Source organism: Hydractinia symbiolongicarpus, chromosome 4, assembly GCF_029227915.1.
Source record: "Hydractinia symbiolongicarpus strain clone_291-10 chromosome 4, HSymV2.1, whole genome shotgun sequence".
NCBI lineage: Eukaryota > Metazoa > Cnidaria > Hydrozoa > Anthoathecata > Hydractiniidae > Hydractinia > Hydractinia symbiolongicarpus.
This window is the reverse complement of record NC_079878.1, coordinates 21,223,229-21,249,759: the sequence shown is the minus strand read 5'-3', so window position 1 is coordinate 21,249,759 and position 26,531 is coordinate 21,223,229. Positions and strand designations below refer to the sequence as shown.

Here is a 26,531-nt window from a genome sequence, read left to right as displayed (position 1 = left end):
CTAGAATGTTTGCACCCACTTAAGTCTTCAGCTCTCATAAAAATCTTTGAAATGTTTTATCTTGAAAATAACAGGCAGAATAAAACATGAAGTTTGCTATAGCACATTTAATTTTGGAAGGTGCACAGTTCGTCACACATCTAGGTTGTAGCAGAAGGGTAAAAAGGCATGGACGTATTATAACAAAGGGTTTAAATTAGAAATATACAGTCAGTTTACGAAAATTTGCTGACTGTAGAGAAAAAAAGCTCTTTGCAATTGTCTTGGTACGCTGTAGGCCACTTCCCATTAATCCCTTGATAATAGTAGTTTTATTGCAGCAACCGTTATAAAAATAGGTGAAACAAATGATTGATGAAAAAATAGGATTTGCAGTTTTAACATTTGCTTTGTACAATGATTCGCTAAGACATTATTTTGATTAGCAAATAGCAAATTGCGACCATCAAATTCAAACCCTATTATGTGCCTTATATGACGAGCCCTGGCTTTAATAACTATTATGTTATAACTCAAGTTATTAAGCAAAATGTGTACAGTCTATTGCCCTTTTTCCTTCCTAAATTATGTAGCAAAATTTTGAGAAGTTAAATATTGTCCCTGAAATAATCTTTTCCATTGACCGAATTAGTTATTTATATTAACAAATTAAATTCCTCCATATTTCACAGGACAGCACATTTAAACATTATCATGATTGAAGAATAGAAGAAAATATTAATGGGTGCTGTAGAAAGACGTTTTGAAGAGAATTACTAAGCAGCTCTCATGTCCAACTTTAAGGTTACAATTCTCCCTAACTATTAGGTTTATACTTTGTAAAAAAACAGGTGTCTCTCCTGATTAACAAATGGACTAAGTATATAGTGTGCAATTTGCTATTGCTGTTGTCCTTTAAAAGAATATGTTTTCACCCTTACACTTTTAGAATACATAGTCTTGTCTTGAAATGTTTAAAAGAATATATAAAGGCAGCAAAAATTGTGAATTAAAATTTTATAAAAAGGTAAGTTTGTCAAAAATAAATAAATACAGACAGACAGACAGACAGACAGACAGACAGACAGACAGACAGACAGACAGACGGACAGACAGACAGACAGACAGACAGACAGACAGACAGACAGACAGACAGACAGACAGACAGACAGACAGACAGACAGACAGACAGACAGACAGACAGACAGACAGACAGACAGACAGACAGACAGACAGACATACATACATATATATATAACATTGAATCTTGATTGCAAGATGAAATTTTTCCAAGTTGAGCAAGCTAATTTTTCATCCAAGTTTAAAACAGGAAAAAATTGAGCAGATTATAATACTTTCACTTTCTAAAATTTTAGGTCTAAGATTGCCAGAAAAAGACAACAAAGTCGTAGGAACAAGGTTGCCATATAGAATCCTTATACTTTATGCACTTTTCAAATCAACCAAAAAAACATAACCATGAACTTTGATTTCAAGATGAAATTTTCCCAAATGAGCAAGCTTATCTTTCTGAACACAGTTGCTCAAACAGTTGCTTGAAATTACTGAAATTCTAGCTAAGAAAACAATTTAATCTAAAATGACAAAAACACAATGATATCCAATGGTAATCGTTTTAAAAATTATAATTGCAGATTTAATTAGAATTAAGTTGTTGAGTCATTTGCTTGACTCATTAATAACTTTAAAAAATCAACTCACAATTTTTTTATTTTTTGCTTACATGGACAAGTTCATAAATATCAGACACTGATTTGGACATTGTTAAAAAGCAAAAAAGCAAAATTTTCTCATAATTTGTATATAAATCCGCCTGGTTTGCCTAAATTTTTAGGGATGCTGCATATGCTGCTCCTTCAAAAGCTAAGTTGGTCAAAATACCAACAAAAAAACTGTTGTGGTACATGATTTTGATAAAAAAGTAACATTGTTAGTAATTTATCATTTCTTTGGTTATCCTTGTGTTTTCAATCTCCTTATCCTATTTAAAGCACTCTTTAATGGTATATTTACTAAAACAAATTTCAGGACACAAATTTATCAGAGTATTTGAACAACATACTGATAAAGTGTTAACAAATGAAAATGTCATAATGATACTCATTTTTCAATTAGATAAATGTCCGGTATTTTGTAAAGAGCATTAAAATCATATCAAGTCTTATTTAATAATGCCTAAAAACAATTTTAGGGGTAATAAAATGATAAAATATAAACAATTTACAAAACTAAACTCTACTTTATTATTGCCTTTTTAATTTTTTTTAGACTGTTATGTTAGACTCATTGAGTATTGAGTGTATAAACGGTTACTGCCACATATGGTTGACAATGTTTACTATATGTGTGTTCACCATGTATGAATGTTTACTATGTATGAATGAATTGTGTGTTCATTCATTTCTGTTTATTCATTTTTATTTTCTTCTTTTTCTTCTTTTTCCTTCATAGTGAAAATACAATGGTTTCTTATTTTTAAATACTATTTTATAGTTCATTCATTAGTCAGTATGGTATGTGTGCAGCAGTTACACACTATAGTTGTGATTAGGAATACAGAACGGATTTTCAATTTTTACAGATTTTTATTTAATCAGTTAGCAATATAAAGTAAATACTAGTTGTTTTTCCTTTAGATTAGTAGAGATGTTAAAAAAATTATCAATTTTGTGTCCTGTTAAGATTAGTCAGTTTTATTTGTTAATACTTATTATGTCAGAGGTAGAATGCAGTTTGTTTTTTAACATAATAGGAAACTGTTGAAATGCTTCTGGACAGGATTTGATAACAAAATAACTAAAAGTGGAGTATTTCCAAAGACAAATATCCTGATTCAGATTTGTTAAGAAATTATCACATTTTTGCTCTACATAAGATATATATTCAGTACTGTTCCAGTTAACTGTATTTTCATATAAAATAATTACAAAAAAATGTTTTTTGTAATTATTGCGATATTGCGATATTGCGATAGTGACCCCAAAACAAAAAGTTATCTGTCTCTTTTTGTTTTGGGGTCACAAGCAGATAAAACTTAACAATTTTGTAGCTTTAAAGTGTTATAATTTTATCAATTTTGTGTCCTGGAAAAAAATATATGCCAAATTGCTCAGAGAGTTCCTGAACACATCATATTCATAGCAAAATACATAACTCATAAAAATAAGGAGTTTAGAGCATTATTTTATCAATTTCAAAATTCTGCGATTGTTAATTTTTTATCAATTTATTGTTCCTGAAACAAACGTTAATAACTATGTTAATATTTGCTGTTATGAAACAGGGATTTCATATTCAGGAACTTTCGACTATAATGCTAAGTCTAAAATCAAATTGTTTTTTTAACTTATTCTTCATAAACATTTTCTGATAAACTTAAAACAACTGATACCAATGTCCAAAAATCATCAAAATATGGTCTGATATTTATGAACTTGTCCACATACAATTTTTATGCTTATTACTAATAAAGGTAAGGTAAGGGCAATGACAATTCTTAATATAATAATAAAAACAATAGCAAGGTGCCCACCATATTTTTATCTCTCATTTGTAGGTAAATTTTTCGTTTATTTGTATAAGATTAGGTGGTCAAATTGATAAAAAAAAGTAAGTACAAAATTTTAGTTGAATAAAAATCTAAAAAAGTAGGAGTTTGTATGAGAAATTATAATTTCAGGTAGTTTTGTATGTGATTGTAGGAGATTATAGAAGATTTTTCATTTTGTATGAGATTGTGTGATTTCGTATGAGGGTGGGCACCCTGAATAGACAAGTAAAATCAGGTTTAATTAAAGAATACCAAAAATGATAAGGTAAAAGAAGTTTATTAATTCGATATGCGCAATGAAAAAATGCAAACAAAAATGTTAATGCAGATATAAACAACATTAAAAGTTTCTTTTATCTGGTGCAAACCTACATTTTATCTACAATTTTAGGTATACTTGGGGTGGGGTTGAAAATCATCATGTACGAACAACGGGTTTGAAAGTTTTGTCAAAACCGCGGGTGAAATGCTGTTAATTCTGTGGTATTTTGACATGTGTTTTCAAAATCCCATGAAAAACTGAACAGATTAAAGTTTGATAAGTGATATTAAACATGTGAACTCCAATTGTTTCATGTAAAAATTTGATCAGGGATGGAAAGCAGTGAACCCTTGGGCACATAAAGCATCTATGGTAATCTGTTTTGCCTGTTACATAGTAAAATGCTATTGTATGTTAGTTGAATCTGGTGCTTTTTGATGATTTTCTGCTTGTTTTTGCTCGCTTTCCATTTTAAATATACCTCAGGGCATACATGGCCATAGAGAGAGTCCAGGTTTTTTCAGATTTTTGTTTGTTTGTGTTCGTTTTTGCTCATTTTCTTGTAAGTGGTCAGAGTATTATAAGAATGTGGTTTTGGAGGAACAAAGAAACAAAGGCTTTACCACCCAGGCTTTATTTTTTCATGGACATTATCATTAGATATCTATATATATAATTGATATTGCTGCATTTTGCGTGGACTGAAATTCTCTCTGGAAGTGGAAGCTGAATTTGGTCGTCAAAACACCAAAATTTATGCCAAGACAAAAAAATTATGATGACCTTTATAAAATGTAGGTTTGTTCTAGTTTTTGTAGTGATTATATTACATTTAGTTTGCGTCACTAATTTTAAGGGATATACCATGACAATCATTCCAGGGGAGGAGACCACAAGGGTAGTTTTAGGTACAGAGTTTATAGCTCCCATTTGAGGTACAAAAATCTTTGAAATTTCTGCTTAACTGAATAACAGCTTTAATTTAGGATTAAACTCAGAATCCTTTGGGGCTATTGATGACTAATGGCACCATACCTTAGTAGTTAATATTCATGCACTTTCTGTGGAAGACTAGGGTTTGATTCCCCTTGGCGTGAGTCAATATGGGCAAGTAAATGTTACCATATACTTCCTGGTTAACCCAAGCCATGTGGGGGAAATTGGGGACTGTGTTGGATGTTGTAGGGAGTTGACTGGTAGAGTGCGGACCCTAATTGGGTCTGCGTAGGTTAAAATTAGCATTAAATGCTTTAATATACACACCTATACCCATCTATCATGATCCCTATTTGAGGAAAAAAGACTTTATATATAAATGTAGTTAACTACAATATTAGAAAATTTCAATAGACCAACAAAAGATAGGACCTGTGCTGAATCAAAATACTATGTGGACGGAAGGGTTAGCTAAGAGCTTGCTTTTAAAATTAATTCACAAATTTACCATGAAACATAGACACCAACGTTCTAAAACGAATGCGTGATATATGATTCTTTAGGCTGCTTCTACTTTTTCCACTGGGGGATTATATTTGTTTTCAAAAATTATACGCACTACTTTCATTAGCCTGCGATTACGCTGGTTTATATATACAGGCTAGAGACCTAAGGCATTTTTTTTTCAACGGCAAGCGTAAAGGCCGTTTCACATTACAGAAATATATTGAATCCAATATATTGGAAATTATTGATAACTATTGAAAAATATTGCCTCAATTAATTGACATAATGTGAAACCAACTTTTGAGACACGTTCGAAAAAACATTACGCAATCGCTTTCAATACTTGTCAAGACTTTTTAATTCAAACACGGTTTGAATTAAAAAATATTGCAAGGGAAATTCTTTTGTTGTGAGAAGACTCAATTGTTCTCCGAACAATAGAAAAATCGAATCAGCAAAGTATTCGAAATTTGTCTGTCTGAAATAAACAGTAAATGAAACATACGATCGAAGATAAAAGATGGAGCAAAATAACATTTATTATTTTGAAAGTCAGCCACACGATTTTGCTACGAATGATCAAATACTATTTCCTCAAGCTACGACGCAACAGCAACATGCCGCACATGTCTTCACTCAGAGCTCACCAAAACCAACCTCGTCAATCTTGAGCCAAAACACACAAATATTCGGTCAGAGCGTGCCACAGCAACTTCAACCTTCACTCAGCCCCCGTATTATAAAATCCAGAAGATGAAACTTCTGCGAAACCTCAGAAGCGAGGAAGAAAAGGCTTGAAACATGAGAAAGTTTGGAGTAGTGGTGAAACTGAACATTTGATAAATTTGTGGTCACAACACGAAGTTCTATACAAAGTTAGTTGCCCAGGATATATGGACAAAAACAAAAAACAACTGGCACTTGTAGCGATTGCAGCCGAGCTAAATTGTAGCGAGAGTGAAGTACAAAAGAAGATGCACAGCATGAAGACTTATTATGGGACATTACGTCAGAATTATGAGGAATCGAAGAGGAAAAGTGGAAGCGGGAGAGCTGATTTGAAGAAGCCTAATTGGCCTTGGTATGCACTTATGGAATTTTTGAACGATAACTTGACTTCCAAGCGCACATATTCCAACATGAGACAAAACGAGGCTTCATCGGAGATTGACGATTTAGAGTCTCACGAATCTTTCTATGTGACCCCAAAACGAAGAATACAGCTTTTCTAGAACCCTTAGATTCGTCATTGTTTGTATTTGTTGTTTTGGTGAATAAAGTTCTATTGTCCGTATACTTGATTCCATTGCCAATGCACCTGACCTATACCTTGAAAATAATCACTGAAAGAATTTCGAATATTTTCTGCGCGTGTGCTAAAGTTTCTTGATTTTGTTCCTTCCATCGGGGACAGACTTGATAGGTTGTTAAAAATATTATCTTTGATTTCCGGTCCCTCCGCGTTTGTATACGTTTGCATAGACATAGTACACAGCATATTATGTAGCGCACAAGTAGCTAACGTTACTTTTACAGCAGATTCGGGCAAAACATTTAATTTTGCAGTGAGGCAGCGAAACCGATTTACAAGTATTCCAAAAGCGTTTTCACTTGTTCTTCTTGCACGTGATAAACGATAGTTGAATATGCGCTTTGACTCAGTAAGTCCTTTCTGTGCGTAAGGTTTCATGCAATACTCAGTTAAGGGAAAAGCATCATCAGCAACTAGAACGTATGGCAAGAGTGGCTGGTCACACTCAGGGTTAAGGAAGGAATCATCAATTCCAGATATGTTTGGCAGTTTTCTCCTTTCTGGTAAATCTATGCTGTTTGTAGATAATCCTCTGAAAAATTCACACCGCCTGAAAACTCCACCATCGCTCAGACGTCCCTGGCAGCCAATATTGACAAAAATAAATCGATAACGCGCATCAATGATACCTAGTAAAACTAAACTGAAAAAACCTTACGTAGTTGTAGTATGTTGAACCGCTAAGCTTAGGATGGTACAGAGCAATATGTTTTCCATCCATTGCCCCAATGCAATTTGAAAATTGCCACATCGTTTCAAATTCAGATGCAATTTCAAGCCAGTCGTCTTTGTTTTCGGGGAACTTGAGGAAATCATCTTTTAGTGTATCATATAATGCTTGACAAACCTGAGGAATAAATGTGGCAATGGTTGAAATACCAACAGAATAGTGATGATGTAAGCTAGTAAAATTCTCCCCAGTAGCGAGAAAGCGCAAAGTTATTGTCAGCTTCAACTCCGGCTCCAAAGGTTTCCGTAAATGCGTTGTCTTCTTCGTAAATTTACTTCTGACTTTCTCAAGTAAAAGCTAAACAAAAGGATTGTTTTAGATCAAACTCAGAATTATTTCACAAGAATATCAAGTTAAAAATTATATTCACCTCATATATGTCTGGGCTCATTCGCAGGTATTTGCGGAAACTCTCTTCGTCATACAAACGTAGTTCTTGCACTAAGTTATCGTAAACACCGATCGATTTTCGTTTTTTCATCCACTCCTTCACCCAAATTCTACGCGTAACCTTAGGTTTGGAAAAGTTTGTCGGAAGTAAAGTTGTAGCAATAATAATCGCAGCAACCGCTTTTCTCTGTTCCTCAGACATTTTGAATTACAACAAAATTTAAATGGACATTTAAAGAGACATTTAAAGAGACAATTTGCAATAATTCGAAATATTTTCCAATATAATGAATTCAATAATTACAAGCTCGTGAGCTTGTATTAAAACGCAAATGTGTCCTACAAGAATGGAAATTTTTGCCTCTCTGAGCACCGACACGGGAGTCGTCGTGTGTTCGAATCTCATCTTGGTAACTATTTTTACTTTTTTTTTCTTTTTTCTTTTTTAAAAAGATAAGACAAGTGTTCAAAACACTTGTTTAACTAACTAGTAAATAAAGGTGTTTCCACCAAACTTTTTAAAAGTGTATGTAGGCAGAATTACCTGAATTAATGAATTTCGCAAATTTTGGGGCTTGTGGGTTTGTGGTCTTTCTTCTTCCTGTCAGTCGGTTCACCCAAGACAGACCCATCGAAAATTAAAAGTTCGAGGAATTTTCCGTTCAGTAAGGTCTCACAAATCAATTTTGAAAAATAAGTGTGTAACAAATATTATTGCGTATCTGAATAGTAAAATATGTCGTGTCTAACTTCGTAACAAAAATCCCAATTTGATAGACAGCTTTTTGTAAACTTTATTCGCGAGGTTGTTTGCGTATATCATACGTCTTGTTTTCAATTGATATCATTATTCATAAATATATTGCTGTCAATATTTTTCTATATATTGCTGTAATGTGAAACGGCCTTAACACACCTTGTAGTAAACCAACCTCATTCCCATAGTTAATTAGATTTATTCTTCTGGAACACAGGCTCCACCCAACATGAAAAAAAGACATAACCCTTGAACATTGCATAACACCCATAAAGAAGCTGATCAGTAGATGAGCTCACCAAAAGTAAACACAAGTTCCCCTGACTAGCCAACACTGGAAAAGTTGGTAGGTGGTATAATATATTAGTGCTGATTTGGTGCGGACCTCGTCCACAGGACTTGTTAGCCTTTTTATATTTGGACAGCCGTTTTCAAATATAAATAGCCTAACAAGTCTTTTGGGACGAGGTTCGCACCAAATCAGCACTAAAAAATACGAGTCGCAGCAAGTTTGCCTAGGATGATCATGGCAGGGCCGGAACATGACGTGTTACTGCAGTGCCATTTGAATCACCCAAGTCAATTGCCTATGCGTGCGACGACGATTTTTTGGAAACAATAGAAAACTTGAAAGATTACCTGCGTGCGAGATTTGAACCACACATCAAATTCTTGCGCGTAAACATTTTAAAAATACCCCCTTTGATTCGTAAAAAACTATCCACTGCATTAATTTTTTTTGTTGAAAAAAGTGATTTTGTTAGATCTTTATAATTCGAAATTCGATAAATATATTAGATATTCGATAAATATTTGATAATATTTGATAGTCTTCTTTTAAATTGTTTATAAATCCCAAACTTAGGGTGTAATCATCAAGTTAATCAGGGCTGTAACAATGGTTTCTGTTTAGACTTACCAACCTTGTACCCAGAGTACGCAACGGTTGGCATATAATAGGTTCAAAAACCACATAAAGGGGATTTTCACAAAACGAATTGGACGGCACATTTGCCGGCGAAATGTATCTGAGCATGTAAGTTTTATTTGTTTTCATTTTGCTTTAAAAAATTCGCTTCGCCGAAAAGTAGAAACAGTTCCTACATTTTAGCGGCGAAATATTAGCTAAATATTCAGTGTTTAGTCATAGGAAAACTCATTACTGGAAAGAATTCAAAATAACGGTCTGGTTTTTAACACCAAAGAGTGGGTACATTCAGTATTTTAAATTCGCCACGTATTTTTCGTTCCGTGTAAAAATCTAAAAGATATTTCGCAGCTAATTCGCCGCCGAATTCGCCATTCACAATTCGCTCAATGAAAATCCCCTTTAAAGACGAGGTTAGATGAGAATTCAACATGAAAAACACACCATCCGAACGAACGGAACAATTATGGACGTAGAAAAAAATCTTCACTAAGATTGGTTAAAAAAAGTGAAAAAATTTTCCCAAAATTTTGATATTTACAGCAAAATAATGTGAAAATATACAAATAAATAATAATGGTGCAAATATATACAAATATTTTAAAAACGAAATTTTTAAAAATTCGCGCGAACAAAGTGTTCGCAAATAAGATTGCGCGGCAAAAAAATTTGTTCGACAAAGTAAAGGCGGATTTCAAAAATTCTTATAACAATATTCGAGTAAAAAAACGTTAGTCGGGTTAGAATTTAAAAAAAAAAGAGAAAGGGGTTAACTTAAGAGAAGAAATTATTGTGAAAAAGACGAGTTACTTCTCTCGTTGTATTGCTATATGAAGGTTTACAGGAGAATCTCTTCAATTATTTACATCAAAAGAAATTTTCAAAAGAACAAATCTCAATCTTTAATTCGCAATTTCAAATTCCATGACTGTATCGCCAATTCGCAATCATTAGTTCCACAATTTACGATTTTTTCGACCATGCCTTTCTTCCCTTACAGTATTCCTTTATCATTTTTTAAAATAACCCACCATCCACAAAGTTTCTAGCTGTTTTTAACACTTTCACGGTTAAGGTTTTTTCGTAATTTTAATTTTCGTACGTCAAGCTTCTTAACAAGTAAATTCTTCAGGCACAATCAACAGAGATAGACACAAAAATAGTATTGCCAAACATTAAAACTTATGAGACGGGTAGTACTTAAAGGGTTGCAAACCAGCTACTGCGAAAGAATATTCCATAGCTAAAGAAAATTCTTTTATTCCAGAGTATGGTAGGCTAGTCTGATTTCAAAGTTATTAACGTGTGGCAAGCACTTCGTCCCTACGATAACCCAGTAAAAAATAAAAAATGTCTATGTAAACGTAAAAAATTTACATATAAACTCTTCTTAAACTCTTTATATTGTCAGGTCTTACACGTCAATACTCTCCAAAATATTGCCCCTTTGAAGTAGTACGACTCGGTGTAGCCAACGCACAAATACTAGAAACAACTGCACGAACAACATGACTTTTTAAAGACACGTTCTTCCGAATGTTGAGCTTTGGCGAAATTTATAAACACCTGAAAAAAGCAAACAATCATTTAGGATAACCTTGGCATGTATCTCTTCTTCTCTACTCTCGATTCATGGCATTACCATTCATGGCAGTAACGATTTACTTCTGACAAAACCTGACTTGATAGTTTACAAGAATTATAGTTTTTCTAACAAATTCATTATTTGACTCAGTGAGAGAGTGCACATTGCGACAATAACAAAAAACAGCAGTATAACCACCTACTTGTTCTAGTGATGTCTGACTCACACTGTAGTCTATTATACCAAGCTGTTCCGCATGTTCTTCCAAAGTTCCAAACATTTGCGACCAGCGCAAATCTGGATTGATAATTTGATATTGTAACAGGGTCTAAATAAAAAAAAAATAGAATTTTACATCGAAGTTAGTTACAATATACCGCTTGCACGTATTCCTACCATCTTGTTTGACCTCTTCTTAAAAACGAGGCTTCTTAAGCAAGTCACAGGATTTCTTAACAAAGCTTAACAGTCTAAAATAATTTAAAAACACATCCAATTTGAAACGTCTTCTGCTATGCAAAGCTTTAATGAATAGTTGGCAGCGTAAAACTTTATTTTTTTGTTTACATTGTTGTATTTTGTTTACATTTTGAAATCTTTTACATTAGTGTAAGTTTATTGTCTGCATATTTGTATCGTTTGTGTACACATTACGCTTAAAGAGTGGATACCTGTCTCTCTTCGATGAGGTGAGAGCCTGGAAATTTTTCTTGTATGAAATTTTTCGCCTGCTTTACGTTATAAGCGATATCATGATTATACCAATCGTGGCTTGACGGATGTTGCTGCTGCTGCTGTTGTTGTTCGCCCTGCTCATAGGCAGCATTTGCTACTCCTACTTCTAAAAACAGCAAATTGTAGGCCACAAATTGAAAACATTTTTACACAACAAAAACTGTTCCTATTATTAAATCAACAGTTTTTGAGGTTGGGGGCGTTCACTTGTGAGCATGGGCGATTACTTGTGAGCATGGGCGTTTATTTATTTAAGCCTTCAAGGCATTTATTTACAAAAGTTCCCTTGAATGAACATATACAACTTCGTAACAACCATAGCAATTCATATGGTGGTGATTTAGCTTAGTTTGTCTGCAGGCTCCTTGCATACACTTACCGTTTTGATTAGGTTGATCATATATGGTTTCCGGTTTTATCGGGTTACCCGTTATTTTCATCATAAGTGTATATCCTTGCCCAAATCTACTTTTCAGGTGCTGTATACTTCCAATACATTTAAATTGTCCATTCACCATGATAACAAGACGTGTACAAAGAGCCTCGCACTCTTCCATACTAAAAACAAATAAAAGAAATGAAGAAAATCTTTGACTTTGATAAGACAGGCTTCACAACAACAAAGTAAATCTTAAGTTTAATTTTCAAGACCATACAAAAACAATGTCTAAGCAAACAAAACGTGAAAACGCGTTTTTCGGTTGCACGATCACGGTATGAACACACATTACAAAAATACTAAATATACATTCAAGTCAAACTTTTATTTTATTCCAGCTACTCAAAATGAAAAAAAGGTTTTCTGGAAATATGTAATAACCCCCTCTTTACGTTGTTTTTTTGACCGAATACATAAGTTATCCGTTTTCGTAATTGTGAAGCCTGCTTAACGTCGGCACTCTGCAATTACCGGGGCAAATGACATGTCACTGGCAATTTTTTGTTCACATAAAATTATTAGAATTAGAAAGCTGCGTGTTAATTCAAAAAAAGTTGAAGGAGTGAAAGACAGTGTATGAATTAATGAAGGATTATATTTTATAATTCAATATTATCATGTAAATTATGTTTCCCTCTTAATTCTATTTTCTGTTTACTACAAACCGGTGAAGTTATCGTTAGGTGCGGTCACTACACATACAGTGTCCGCCATGTAAAAGTTATTATATAAGATTTTCACCGTAAATCAGTAGGTTCGTGAAAAAGTGTCCCTTGCCAACAAACGTGTATTTTTGTTCAAAAGGCCATGTACAAGACATACTTATACATTGCAGGTCCTCTATGCTCCATATCGTCGGTGAAAAAAGACATTTAAATATGGTTTAACAAATGATGCAACAAAATATACATCACCAAATATGCACCTGTGAGACGTAAGGACAATGGACCGTCCTGAATTTACCACCGACGTCAAAGTGTCCCACAAGAATCTTCTAGAAGCAGGATCCATACCTGACGTAGGCTCGTCCTAATAAAAAAATACATTCAAGTTAAATGCTTTTGTTTTTATGTTTATAATTCCATATAAGAGAACTTACCAAAAACACAACAGAAGGATCACCAACTAAAGCCATTGCAGTGCTCAGTTTACGTTTGTTACCACCACTAAAAAAAAGATTAAATAAATGCGATTTATTATAGCTAAATTTAGTATGGCTAAATAGTGGAACTGTGAATTTGCTAATAGAATTTCGAGAAGCACTGTGTTGATGCGATGTGTTTTTCATGATCATAGTTTTCTTAATTTCCATCTTGTCTCCCTACGCCTCTCTACTTGAAATCTGTTTTTTTATAAGCAACACAAGATTTTGGCTAAGGCTCAATACTACCAAAGTTTCTTTCTATTCCAAGCTCAACTGGCGCTTAGTAATCTTAGTAAACTTGTTGACTTTTTTTAAAACTCGTATTTGCTTTCCTCGTTAGGCCGGTCTTAATTTTTAGTTTTTTAAAGTACACAGCTACCCACATAGATCATAAGAAAAGCTTCCAAACGCGATATAAACATTTTTTCAATGATACTAATTTAGAGGTAGCTTAGTATACAATAATGGACTGAAGAAAAGAACATTGAGTAAATAAGAAGCTAAGGTGATTCTCGTTTTAAATTACTAGAAGAAGACATCAATGAACTTTAAGAACTAAAAGATTAACATTTAACAACTTAACATTTATCTAAATTCATATAGAAGATGGGTAATCTGTAAATAACGTTTTTACTCCTCACACAAACCAAAAAATGTGCGAAGAGTCTCCGGGTCAAAGTCAGTTATGCCATAGATAGAACTACCCTATATACCTTTGCCTTACTTACTTCTTCCATAAGTTTGCCTCATTTACTTCTCACACAAAGCAACAAATGTGGTATACCTGTAGTCTCCACACAATTTGTCTGCCCATTTACCAAGATTTAATTGCTCGATAGCAGACTTGACAACATCCTCAATAAGATGAGATGGAATTCCACGCAAGCGTGCAAACATTGTCAACATTTCACGACCAGTCAGCCTTTCAACTAAAGCGTCGAACTAAACGAAGTAAACAAGCTAGTTTATATGATGTTCAACTGAGGCAAACGAGGAAGAGAAACAAAACATGATTTTCATATTACCTCAATTCTTCTGTTAAATTAAGAAACAAATTATATTGTGGAGTGAGTAACCATTAAAATCTCCATGTACAATTGTAGTAACATAATTATCATAATTATCATAATCCTTATAATTAAGCAATAACTGTATCGAAAACTAAATGCCCAATTATCGTCAATTTTAATGTCAGATTTTACGATATATTCAGATAAAAACACAGAAAACATAATATTAATGTCATATTTACTATCCATACTCTTAATAATTTTTCATCTCGTTTTAAAACTTTCATTAAAAAACAAACAAGAATAATTATAATGTGATCAGCGCTTATCATGGTAAAAAGCATTGAAAAAGTTTTTCTTAATGCTATTAAGTAATACCTGAGGACAGTAACCAATTCTTTGTTGGACTTGCTTAAGCTGTGTTTTAATGTTGTATCCATGAAGAAAAGCAGTTCCATCTGAAATTGCCAGCTCGCCTGTTAACATACCAAACGAAGTAGTTTTACCAGCACCTGCATCAAAAAAAGATAGAAATCGTTAGAGTGAAACAAAATGAACTACAATAACCATACAGAGTGGTTACAGAATGTCAACATCGTTATCCGCTGACTTATACTAGCTACCACTTGGTTATAACATTAATAGGAACTTATTGCAGATACCAAACTTTTTTAAGGGTGTCTTGATGTCATAGTGCTTTAATATGCGCTGTATTGTCGAGGCTGGACAGAAATGATGACAACTGGAGTTTTACCAGGTACCTTAAAAACCTTATCATTTACTCCAAGAATACTGACAACTAAAGATCTATTCGCATTAGAAACAATGAAACTCTACCATTTACTCCAAGAAGACCAAAACATTCCGCTTTAGGAATCCGAACGCTTAAGTGATCAACAGCAGTCATTCCAGTTGTCCTGTAAACCTAAAATTACACAGTGATAAAAAATAATATTGAAAAAATAATGGGTGAGCTGGTTACGTCTGGATGTTTGTATAAATTTCCAAGCACATTTAGACAGACTATTGTTGTTTTCTCCATATAAAACTAAATTATACGCAACTATAAGCCTTTCGTATGTCGACAAAAAAAAGTAAACAGATCCGAGACATTATATGGTACCAAAATTATTTCTAAGAGCGCCTTAAGAAGATTAATAACACGTTTATCAAAACAAGGGGGGATTTTTATTGGATAAATGTTTTCAATTAATCACCTTAGTCAAGTCTTTCACCACCACAGCTGATTCTTTCAACAATTCATCTGATAAATTGTACACCATTTCTCGTTCTTCCCTTACATCTGAATCCTGCATTTTTAATGTATTTTAAAATCAGTTACCATTAATGACAAATAAATAAAATCAGTCAAAATGATTTACAGACAGTCTACTCCATCCATCACATTCCTTTGTAAAACGAGTCAATGAACTTTTTTTTGACTCATTTACTTTTGAGACATGGCATTAAAAGAAGCGCAGTTGTGTACGATTCTAAAAGATTGACCACAGACATAAAAATTCGAGTTTGAATACAAAAAATGAATATACAAAAATTGACATGACAGTGACCACTAACATGAACAAACCAAAGTCAATCGTAGCTTACCTCATCTGCTTTTGGTTGAAAGTGTGTTGAAGTTCCGGCACCAAAAACCGCCCCCAGAAAGAAGCCTTCCTAAAAAATTAAAATTGCAACAAATACCTAGAAAGATATATAACGCAACGACGACAAAGTACAAACGACAATGACCGCACCGACATCGAAAGCAACAACAACGATCGCAGGAAGGATAACAACAACGAGAACGACAACGACAACAACTATAACAACAACGACGACGACAATCACAACAACAGCACCAACAAAAATAACAACAACAACAAAAACAAAGAAGTAACCAACTAACCTCAATTAACAAAACTAAGACGAAATATATCAATGCTTCAAGAAACATGTAAAAACAATGAACTCCAACCCCAGGGTGTGACCATTCCAAAATATTGTCGTAATAAACATCTCCATTCTTTGCACACGCCATCTTAGTACTAAAAATCATTTTCAAAATAAGTAATACCTTAGTTTTAAGTTTAAAATTTCAATGGTTACGTATAACCAAATGAGGAATGACTTACACTTCAGATGCTGTGCAGTCCCTTTGCGCTGCTTCGTTTAAGGATATATCGCGAAGGGCTTGTGGAAATCTAGAACATACACAAAAAATTAATTTAATTTTCGTTGCTTTGTCAAAATTTCTGAAACAAACAATACAAAGCCGAGGTTACACTTACGCATAAGTTGGTACTAGTAAGAACACGTAATGTAATATATCTGCCACATCTTTCTCGTCCACAACACGACATATGAACACGGCCAACACCATTGCCTAGAAGTGAAACACAAAGTTTATTGCCAACTTGAAAAAACAATTGTATTAGGGTACTGGAGGTAATTGTTGCAATCTTATTGCTCCCAAGCTTCACTTTAATGTTCTTGATTAAAATGCAGGTAATGTATGGATTGAACTTTGATGTAGGGAGCATATAAGATCAAGAATTTTGAAAGTTTAAAAACTCTTCCCTTAAAAAGCAGTGTTGAAATAAAGTTTTAATGCTCTTTGTTTTAAAAGATGATGTTGAATGGATTCTTTCTATGTACGTAATAAAAATAATGTCTTTACACGCAGGTATTAAAAACATTGTTTTTGCAAGCATTAACAGTACCATACGTGTTCACTTTGTCCACCAATTAGTAAAGTGCTGCTTTCAAAAAAGTGTCCAAAGCAATACAAACCTTCAAATGCATACTTACAATGCTAGCTACCACGAGTAGCAAGGAGATAACAGCATACGCAATCAAAGCACTTTGAAACAAGAAACTGATCAGATAGATGAATGGCAACGCTGACAAACCAAAAAGTAACTGAAATAACAAATGTTGAAGATTTGATAAATAATTAAAAAATAATAAACATTAGCTCCCAATTAAGACAAGAGTTCTAGATTGGAATATTACAATTTTCTTGTATGGCACAAAAAAATTTAGTATGCTATGAAACTTCCTGGCGTTCTCGTATAGGCAAATGCTACATAGGGGGGACACGAAGTGTTCTAGAAAGCTTGTGTAGGCTGGGGATGCCATATATCTGGAGGAAACGAGCTAAATTTCTCTTGACATAATGTTTTTTATGTTAATCAATTCAACTTTTAAATATCTATACATTGATAAGGAGTGAATACATTCCCTTAAGGTGTCTAAAATTCCAAGGCTTGTGAGACACCATTATCATGCAAAACCTTAAAAGACAAACACTGATTTTCACGGATTTTTTAAATTTTTAACTCCACAACATAGTTAACACTTTCTTAGCTTTGTAGACTTCTACAAAATAGATAATAAGGTGAATCAAAAATATTAAAAATCTTACAATAATCAAAAACACTTCCCCAATAGCTTCTTTGTAATCGTCCAGATTAAAAGCAGCAAAAAGGATGACCATTCCAATTCCAGGTATTAAAAAGTTGATGAAGTCCCAACAGTATGATGCACCCCAGTATGAGACCGAATCAACTCCACTCACGAACTGAATGTGTTTAGCCTGAAGGAAAAGGTCAAACTCAAAGCGTAGATGATACTGACATCATAACACTTTTTAATTTTAAAAACATTTAGAAGTAGCGAAAGCTTGGATACAAATTAATCCTGTTCTGTGGCACAAAAAGATGTTCACATAGAATGTTAAGTTGGTATTCCTTTTAAACAGAAAATTAAAATATATTGCAAACACTCTAAATTACTTCAGATGTACAAACATCTCTTGCATTTCTCGTTCTTGTAACTGAGAAATATCTTGGACTACCTTTGTAAAACACAACTTTAATTTACACTCACTTTGGAAGCTTTCTCTGTCACAATAAAGGGCACAAAGCTAGCTGCTACGAACGAGGCTGCCATGGTTGCAAACATCACTAACACAAGATTGCTGCCATTAATGTCGTTCAATTCACTCTAAAAAATAAACAGACACATTAAATAAACACATCAAAATATCCAGACGAACAGCCAAAGCTGTTGCACATGAATTGTCACTCTACATTTAGCACCTCTAGATTTGCGTTTAGGGCACTTGCATTTTCAATAATTTAAAATACTATTCTATCAAAGAGATATACCTTTTCTCTACTATTTCTTGGCAACGGATAATTATTTGTTGTGATACCATAACCAGTGTCGTTCATGTAATACTTCAGCACAATGTTGCTACCAGCACTGTATGCACTTGATGTTGTGTGTAATGCCTAACATGAAAACGTGTGTTAAAGAGCTCACATAAGAATATGCATAAGTGAAGTTAATAACATGAAAATATGTGTATATAAATTGCCTAACAAGAAAAGGTTAATAGGTATGTGTAAAGTGTCTAACATGAAAATGTGTGTGTGTAAAGTGCCCAACATGAAAATGTGTGTGTAAAGTGTCAAACATGAAAATGTGTGTGTGAAATGACTGATTGGTGTGTGAGGTACCTAATATGATGTGTGTATGTGTGTGTCAAGTGCCTAACATGAAAATATATACGAAGTAACTAACACAAAAATGTGTGTCTAAAGTGGCTAACACGGAAATGTTTGCGAAGTAGCAAACACAAAAAATGTTTGCGAGGCGCCTAATATGAAAACACATATAAACCAAAACAGGCATGTTCATGAGAAATAAAAAAATAGAAAGAAAAACCAACCTGGCTACTATACCAAATCGTCACTGGGACATCTCCCATTTTATTGCCACCCTCAACACTAATACCAACTACCTTCTCGTTGAAATAATTCTTTATTTCTTTTCCACTGTCTTCAATAACATATTCTTGAAAATACGTTCTCCAATCAGTCAGATCAGTGTTATTAAAAGATTTTCCACTGCTTTAAGAAAGATAGGCAAATGAATGAATATAAGAATACAAGGAGTAAACAATTATAATAATAAATAATATATGGTTATTACTTTTGTTCGAAAGCTGACTTTGCACACTTGCTATAACCAAATGATTTTGAAGTAGTACCACACAAGGCTTCCATAGCATATTCATCTCTCAGCTATAAAAAAGTCCCTTTTTTAAATAAAACAGACCTCGTTTTATCATGCAACTCAAAAAGCAGATAGGTTTAAGATATCTAAACAATACAGACATCAGACCTGGAAGCGATTGCACTAGTCTAAAAAACGCCTCACTAAGAATTGCATATACTTACAGCTTTTCGACACTCTTTGTTTAGAACGAAATATTTATAGTCACAGCATTCTTTTTTATCTGTACCGACGACCTTATACAGAGGATTTTCCACGTATAGTAAATTCACATTACTTCCATTATTTTCATGTTTAATTTTTGTCATTTCAGATGTTCGATCAGCAATTTCAACTTGAACTGATTTCAAGTAGTTCGATGCCATCTAAAGAAAACAATAATTTTAATGGAAGTTAATTTTATCTTTTTTGTACAAAAAAACTGTCAGAACACCAAATCCACACTGAAAACAGTGCTTTCCACACTGCAAACAGTGCTTTCAACACTGAAGTGGCTATTCTGTATAAATATTCAGAATAATCGGAATATTCTGAAAGCTTTTGTAGTGAAAAATTCTATTCCAAACGTTTTTCTATCCACTACATCTCAACATCCAAAACCTATAATCCTTAAACATAGTTATAACAAATTTACGGCTCCATGCTGCTTTATTACCGGTATCATTCCCACAGCTGAATACATGACATATTTCTTAAAATTCTATTGTTTACAAAAAGCAAGGTAGTACAACCTTTACTACATACATTTTTCATTCTGTTTTTCAAGCTTTGTGGAGAAGAACTAAAATCCGAATAATATCCAGTTAAGACATCGCTTTTGCCTTTCAGCATTGACAAACTCATCTGTCTCGATATATCATCTTCTTGACTATTTGAAGATTTCGATAATACCAGTCCACAAATAACCAATAACAACGGCAAAACAATTTGCGTTAACACTGCTTTCTTCTCTCGCTTTGAGTTGAGAAAACGCTTTATAAACATAGCTTTGAATTGAGTCGCCTTTAAAGCACAACCAGTTAGAAGACCTATAAAAACAGTGCACCGGTTTTCTTAGTTTATTCCTGTAATAGAATAGTAGTCTTTAACTTTTACAAAATCCACGTGAATCATTGAAAAATGTATTGTATCTGCTATTTCTGCAAAATATATCTTGTGAATTCCAACAGGTGATAAACAAAATACATGATAAATTAAAAGACAGTTTTTGAAATAAGAAGTACTAGCATATATAATTTAAAAAGTTTAAAACCGGAGTACATATAAAGAATGTTTACTGACATTTTTACCACACGGAATAACTTTTTTTTAATGTTACCAAATTAAAGTTTCTAAAAATAATTTTTGGCATATCTTTTTTACATAAAGCACATGTCATAAATTTGATTTGGCGATTTGACTGACGAAATTTGAAACTAAATTTGGACAACTGACTTACTTTCTCGACTTATTTGATGTTGGGTATCATCTACAGTTACATGTAATTGTTCTTTGTCATTATTATTCTCTTCCAATCTGTAAATTAAAAAATATGATGTAATAACTTTAAAACTACCCGGCTCGTATAAAATTTAAAAGGTAGATAAGACGTCATATTTTGATATTATTCGCATTTGGTTTACTTGAAAAAGACTTGAAAGAAAGTTGACTAAATCTATTCGTTGAGATTTATTTCTTTAACGAAGTTTAAAATGGTGAGATTGAATTAATAATTGGTTCAGTGGGAAGCTTATACAAATAAAAAATACAATTAAAAAAAAGTAAAAAAAAAAAAATTATAACAATTAAACCTGGTGGTACACTTTCTACAAAATCTCCTTTGCTTTACAAAAGGACATTGGTAATTATTTACTGTAAAATGTATACGAAAAGGTAATTCTGAGCAAGCTTTAATGTGAATGTGTATGCACTTAATTGAGTTTGCAAAAAAAATATTATACGTAGCAGAAATTAAAACAAAACAAACACATAATTGCACTAGTGTAACCTTTCTTTGTTTTACTTACTTTTCCACACTGATTGTCTCCCCTTCTCCTACTTTCAAAAAAACTTCTTCTAATGTTGTGACAGATATACCAAAACTACTGATGCCATAATCATCCTTCTTTTCTACAAAATATAAAGGTAAATATTTTATTTTCATATTTATAAATAACGCTTTGAGTAAAAATCAAAATACCATGATTATAATGGCCCAGTTAAAATTACACACAGCTGCTATCTGTTGAAATCATACTACACAAATGAACTCAAGCATGACACACCGAACATGAAAACATACCTTCCAATTCCTCAAAAAGCCCTTTAAACAAGCCAGTACTTTCCTCTTCTAAAATATAGCTCATTTCTAAGCCAACATTTCCAACCAGTTTCGCGGATGGGATTGCTTCAGATATTAAAGATCTAGTTTTGTTTTCTTGAAAGTTTTGGCCTTTCACCAAAGTCATATGGTACCCAACCCCATATCTAAAAATTTTGTGAAAAGTAAGAAAAGAAAGTTCAATTTTACAGTAAGGATATACAGTTAGTTTTATTGAATCAAAAATCCTCTTTAAACTTTAAGAACTCTATTAGAGTTTGTTGTGGTCAACAATTGATAATCCTCTAAGAGTAAAATACACTTTTTTCAGCTGTGCAATAACTTCTAAGTGGAGTCGTCGTTCTGCAAACTGACACATAGTAAAAAAGAGCAAAATATATTTTTCCAAAAAAACTTACTCAAAACAAAACACTGCCAAAAATTTGCTTATTTAATGCATAGGTTATAGTAAGCCTACAAAGTGAAAAACGGGACAAATCCTCCATATAAAGGAGAAATAATTTATTTTATTTTGGCACTATCCAACTTCGTCAACCATGAAGCAACATTTTTCCAAATAAACATTTGGCATTAATAAAGACTTTTATCATTGCAGCTTTTTTGAAAAAAACTAATCTAAGAAAAAGAAAGAAATGGTGTCACACATTCGTTATGATCAGAGATGTATAACTATTTCTAACCTTTTCTTTAAATATAAAGAAGACCCACAACAGCGTAGTTCACCATCCGCCATTATAGCTATACGATCACCTAGAAAATCAGCTTCATCCCTAAAATATATAACACAGCGCTTTTTTTCAGTCAGTGTTACTTTGACATGCCTTTCATTTATAAAAATAGGCTCCTTGATACCTCTATTACATATAGTTAACATTTGTTAAAAATGTGGGATATGTTAACAGAAAAAGAATACTGAACTAACATAAAATGAGTTGTTAATACTATTGTCTTATTTCCACGATATTTCTGTAGCAAATCCCAAGTTGCACGTCTTGCATACGGATCCATTCCAGATGTCGGTTCATCAAGGAAAACAGTTTCCGAACCACCAATTAAAGCAATTGCACAGCTAAAATAAGATTCCAAAATAAGATTCCACAAATTTTTTCCACTGTCACTCTTTTATTCAATGGGAATATTTCCACATTCAATGCTTAACTTTCCTCAATCGTCTTAATGTTGAGATTCCTAACGCCGTACTCAGAAAATTATTGTGCCATGTCATTATAATGGCCAATCCGTTGTAATGTCTTTGTTATAATGTCATAACGTCAAAGTTTGTAACCCAGTTCGTTTTCAGTGCGTCAAACAAATTTTTCACCAAATAGGTTATTACTTTAGTTTTCGTTTCATTCCACCAGAAAGTGTTGAAGATTGTTGTTGTGCTTTATCTTCAAGCTGAATGTCAGTAATCATTTGTTTGATCTCATCTTGAGCATTTTTTTTAGGGACGCCCTAACAAGAAACACATTAGTTAATTACTATATGATAGAATTAAGTAGCATTCTTAATAACTTTCATTCTGTTAATTTTGTTAGTCAAAACAACGTTACTAAAAGTAAATTTTACCTTTAATGCAGAAAAGAACTCTAAATGCTCTTTAACAGTTAAACGATCGAAGAGAACATTATGTTGTGGACATAATCCCAGGCTTTCTCTTATGCCAGCCATGTCAGACTCTATACTTTGGCCATTTATGTAAGCTTTTCCACTTGATGGTGGAAATAAGCCAGTCAAAATTGACATTGTTGTTGTTTTACCTTAAAGTAGAACAAAGTATGCATTTTAAGAACTTTTACATGGTGGGCCAAAACAGCCAAAAAAATGCTTAATTAAATCGTCCATTAAAATCGGCCCGGAGATTTTGAATCAGCGCATTTACAGTCTGTGTAATGTGAAAGATTAGTGGGCAACTTTAAAATGCGTTGGTATGCGTTTTAGACGCTATGAAGCGCGATAAAATTGGTTAGTTCAAACACGGCGAAGCACAAGCTTTTCGCAGAATATATACACCTGATGCTTCAGCGTAGGTAAATCTTAAAAATCAGCAAGCTCCTTTTTGAACTTTGAACTTTTCTATCTTCTGTGTTGGTATTTCATAAAGATTGAGTATAGACCGCTACTAAGGTCGCTTTTCTGCCTCTAAGTTTTTGGTTTTATTAAACTACGGTAGTTGTATCAACTTTCTGTTGGTTTAGATTTTTGTTTTTCTAAAATTATTCTCTTTTTAGAGCTAACAATATTGGGTTATTTCACCCTCTCGGTGTGTCTTTGCTGCCATTTTTGTTCAACGGTTGTTGTCTCTTTTAGGTGTTATAAAATAAATTAGAATTCTATACAAACTTTCAATGAGACCTGGTGATTTTAATTCGTATGTAGCACTACAGAAGAAAAATATTTTCATATGGAAATTATAAAATTTCACGTAGACAGTGTGCTTCTTTTCGACTTTAAAAAATTCGTACAGAATTACAATATCAGAACGAATTTTACCAGCTGTCTTTTTAAAAATATACAAAGCCATTAAAGGCAACAAAACATCATATGGTTGGGTGATAGACGTGAAAAGGGATAAAAATAACATTATAAAGGAAGTTAAAATTACGTTTGATCATCTTGGTGCATTTAAGTTTCATTTGAGCAAATTGAGTTCACTTGTTGTGTCAGAAAATTTTCATAAAGATTTAAAAAATGGCATGAGTGGGGACATTGTTGTCTCTGATTCGAAATTGTTGTATAAAGTTAGTTCCAAAAAAAAAAGTTATGGAAGTAAGCTATAAAGTGATAAACAAGTATGGTAATGTGTTCAGTTATTGATTTTGGTTTAAATATATGATTGTTTGATTTTGTTTTTAAATATTTGATTGTTTCATGATATGCCCCCAAAAGGTAAATCTAAAGCTCAACGTCCAAAAATCCTCTCAATTGGGACAATTCACTTCTAATTTAAAAAAAATAAAAACAATGGATTCAAAAATATTGACCCAGCAAGGTTTAATTGACAATAGGAGTTCAGAATTTTGAAAGCTTGATAGTGAAGCTATTTTAGAAGATCGATGCTAAGAGAGAGACCAAAAAGAAGCAAATTACTTGATATAGAACATTCATTAGCTAATAAGAAAATCTTAGTAGATTTAGAAACGCAAAAAAACAAAAAACAAGAAACCTACCAGCTCCATTGTGACCAAGCAAGGCTGTGATTTGTCCTTTATACATATTCAAGTTTAAACCATCAACGGCAACTTTTTTACCAGCAGCCCCCTAATTTATAAAAGCAGAAAAGTTAGTTATAAATCTGATCTTCAAAAATGTCTCTTTTTTTCCTATAATATTCAAAGTCAATTTTCCTCTGAAAATTGGGGTTTATTTTAATGAAATAACTAAATAACAACAGTCAGAGTTACCTTGAAGACTTTTCTCAAGTCTTCGATCTGTACTCCAATTTTAACATTTTGAGGTTCCGGTTCAAAATTAAGATTTCCAGCGTACTTATTACTTCCATTAATATCACTATTACTGTTAACACGTGACTCTTTTTTTGCTCCACACCAGTATGATGGTAGGAAAGGGAAGTAGAAAGGCTGAGGTATGCCAAACTCTCCAGGAAAAACATTTTCAATATACCTAGAAAAGCAATAAATGGATTACCGTAAATACTCAATTAAGGTGGCATTTACCCTTTTCAGCTGTCCAAACAGCTGCATTATTTACTCTGTGTTTTATGTATATAATAGCCTAAGTCACACGGAATTAATTGATCAAGTTCTGTTAATTAATGTGTTCAATTAATTAATCTACAGTGTGATCATATTTTTCAAATAATTAATTTTCATCTGATGAATCTATTTAAATTTTCATAACACACGTTAACACACTTTGAGAATTAATATATTTCAACGTAAACTGCATCTGAAGATAAAGATGAAGAAGAAAAACAATAGAAACTGGAATTTCGAAGAAACGAATCTGTTTTGTTCGATTCTCATAGACCATGCGACGAATTTCATCGTAACTTTAGAGCAAAAAGTTTTAAAAAAGCATCAACGAAAGAGGTTTTTAGCCATTTATACTACCCAATACCCAATGGTGAAACTATTTATTTATTTTTAAAAGGGAAATATTGACTTTATCCAAATAATTACCTTTTTTTCTAATCAGTCTTTCACACCTTAAATCGAATAAGACTGAATGTTTTAACACTTATCATTCTCTTGAGTATAACTTTTAAAAATAAATTATATATAAAACACTTTCATTTCTAAAAATGTATGCCATCCTGTTCTGTTTCTGCAAGTCATAGAAAATATTAAACCACTTAGAAAGTTCTATTTCTCAGTCACGTCTTTGCGAATAATAACATTTAAAAGGACAACCTTCTAAATATTCATCGCCTCCGAAGTGTAAAAGTATCACCATCATTATGAGTATGCTTGAAAGGTGTGATTTTTAAAAAATTTTTAAAACACTTTTTCGTAGTGTTGTTTTTTTCGTATACCATCTATTACATTTCAAATCTCTTTTACAAAATTACAGAAGATCTACAAGGGAGAGTGCTACTGTGCTGTAGCCAACGTGTTTATCTAAGAACAATTTTTTTTTTGTAAAAAATCAAGATTCTCTAGATATTACATCTTAAAGACGAAAGTTGAAGTTAAAAAATGGCTTTTTTAGAAAAGGTAACATAAATCAAAAACGGGGACTTCGTGGAAAATAATTAAAAAATCGTTTTTACATACATCTATCACGATTCTATAGAATTGAATGAGATTTGGAAACGAAGTAGTTTTGTAAATAAAGTAACTTTTTTGAAGGCAGGGTGTGTTCCAAAAATGTCTCTGTAC

The 26,531-nt window shown here is 32.9% G+C and overlaps 3 protein-coding genes across 8 annotated transcripts in view; all 3 read right to left on the bottom strand.

Annotated features, from left to right (window-relative positions):
• LOC130641799 (phospholipid-transporting ATPase ABCA3-like) overlaps window positions 1-5,968 on the bottom strand; it is a 35,405-nt gene extending 29,437 nt beyond the window's left edge. For both annotated transcript variants that reach the window (XM_057448762.1, XM_057448765.1), the window contains exon 1: window positions 5,257-5,968. The gene's annotated coding sequence lies outside the window, so the exon portion shown is untranslated. The remainder of the gene's footprint in view (window positions 1-5,256) is intronic.
• A 569-nt stretch (window positions 5,969-6,537) lies between these two features.
• LOC130642316 (uncharacterized) lies at window positions 6,538-7,889 on the bottom strand. Its single transcript, XM_057449404.1, has 3 exons — window positions 7,668-7,889; window positions 7,226-7,594; window positions 6,538-7,146 (listed from the first exon to the last, which is right to left on the bottom strand). Exons 1-3 carry the CDS (start codon window positions 7,887-7,889, stop codon window positions 6,538-6,540), a joined length of 1,200 nt encoding a protein of 399 aa, XP_057305387.1.
• A 2,000-nt stretch (window positions 7,890-9,889) lies between these two features.
• The window catches only part of LOC130641794 (phospholipid-transporting ATPase ABCA3-like), a 38,045-nt gene continuing 21,403 nt past the window's right edge, over window positions 9,890-26,531 (bottom strand). For all 5 annotated transcript variants that reach the window (XM_057448751.1, XM_057448753.1, XM_057448752.1 and 2 more), the window contains 31 exons: window positions 25,095-25,314; window positions 24,861-24,951; window positions 23,260-23,450; window positions 23,027-23,145; window positions 22,613-22,759; window positions 22,371-22,460; window positions 21,652-21,836; window positions 21,377-21,479; window positions 20,809-20,885; window positions 20,115-20,398; window positions 19,535-19,735; window positions 19,287-19,378; window positions 19,024-19,204; window positions 18,458-18,583; window positions 18,177-18,293; window positions 17,713-17,883; window positions 17,097-17,207; window positions 16,577-16,671; window positions 16,421-16,489; window positions 16,195-16,333; window positions 15,894-15,962; window positions 15,503-15,595; window positions 15,123-15,210; window positions 14,664-14,797; window positions 14,060-14,217; window positions 13,231-13,297; window positions 13,057-13,160; window positions 12,072-12,250; window positions 11,629-11,798; window positions 11,160-11,285; window positions 9,890-10,938 (listed from right to left, as the gene is read on the bottom strand). In XM_057448751.1, coding sequence (XP_057304734.1) covers window positions 10,858-10,938; window positions 11,160-11,285; window positions 11,629-11,798; window positions 12,072-12,250; window positions 13,057-13,160; window positions 13,231-13,297; window positions 14,060-14,217; window positions 14,664-14,797; window positions 15,123-15,210; window positions 15,503-15,595; window positions 15,894-15,962; window positions 16,195-16,333; window positions 16,421-16,489; window positions 16,577-16,671; window positions 17,097-17,207; window positions 17,713-17,883; window positions 18,177-18,293; window positions 18,458-18,583; window positions 19,024-19,204; window positions 19,287-19,378; window positions 19,535-19,735; window positions 20,115-20,398; window positions 20,809-20,885; window positions 21,377-21,479; window positions 21,652-21,836; window positions 22,371-22,460; window positions 22,613-22,759; window positions 23,027-23,145; window positions 23,260-23,450; window positions 24,861-24,951; window positions 25,095-25,314 — 4,078 coding nt within the window. In that variant the 3' untranslated portion in view covers window positions 9,890-10,857. The remainder of the gene's footprint in view (window positions 10,939-11,159; window positions 11,286-11,628; window positions 11,799-12,071; window positions 12,251-13,056; window positions 13,161-13,230; window positions 13,298-14,059; window positions 14,218-14,663; window positions 14,798-15,122; window positions 15,211-15,502; window positions 15,596-15,893; window positions 15,963-16,194; window positions 16,334-16,420; window positions 16,490-16,576; window positions 16,672-17,096; window positions 17,208-17,712; window positions 17,884-18,176; window positions 18,294-18,457; window positions 18,584-19,023; window positions 19,205-19,286; window positions 19,379-19,534; window positions 19,736-20,114; window positions 20,399-20,808; window positions 20,886-21,376; window positions 21,480-21,651; window positions 21,837-22,370; window positions 22,461-22,612; window positions 22,760-23,026; window positions 23,146-23,259; window positions 23,451-24,860; window positions 24,952-25,094; window positions 25,315-26,531) is intronic.

What these genes read in the sequence shown, in the direction of transcription:
- LOC130642316 (XM_057449404.1), bottom strand. Translation starts at nt 7,889, where the DNA reads ATGTCTGAGGAACAGAGAAAAGCGGTTGCTGCGATTATTATTGCTACA. An exon ending in TGAGCCCAGACATATATGAG is followed by an intron (nt 7,595 to 7,667) that starts GTGAATATAATT and finishes CCTTTTGTTTAG; the next exon opens with CTTTTACTTGAGAAAGTCAG. An exon ending in GTTCAACATACTACAACTAC is followed by an intron (nt 7,147 to 7,225) that starts GTAAGGTTTTTT and finishes ATTGGCTGCCAG; the next exon opens with GGACGTCTGAGCGATGGTGG.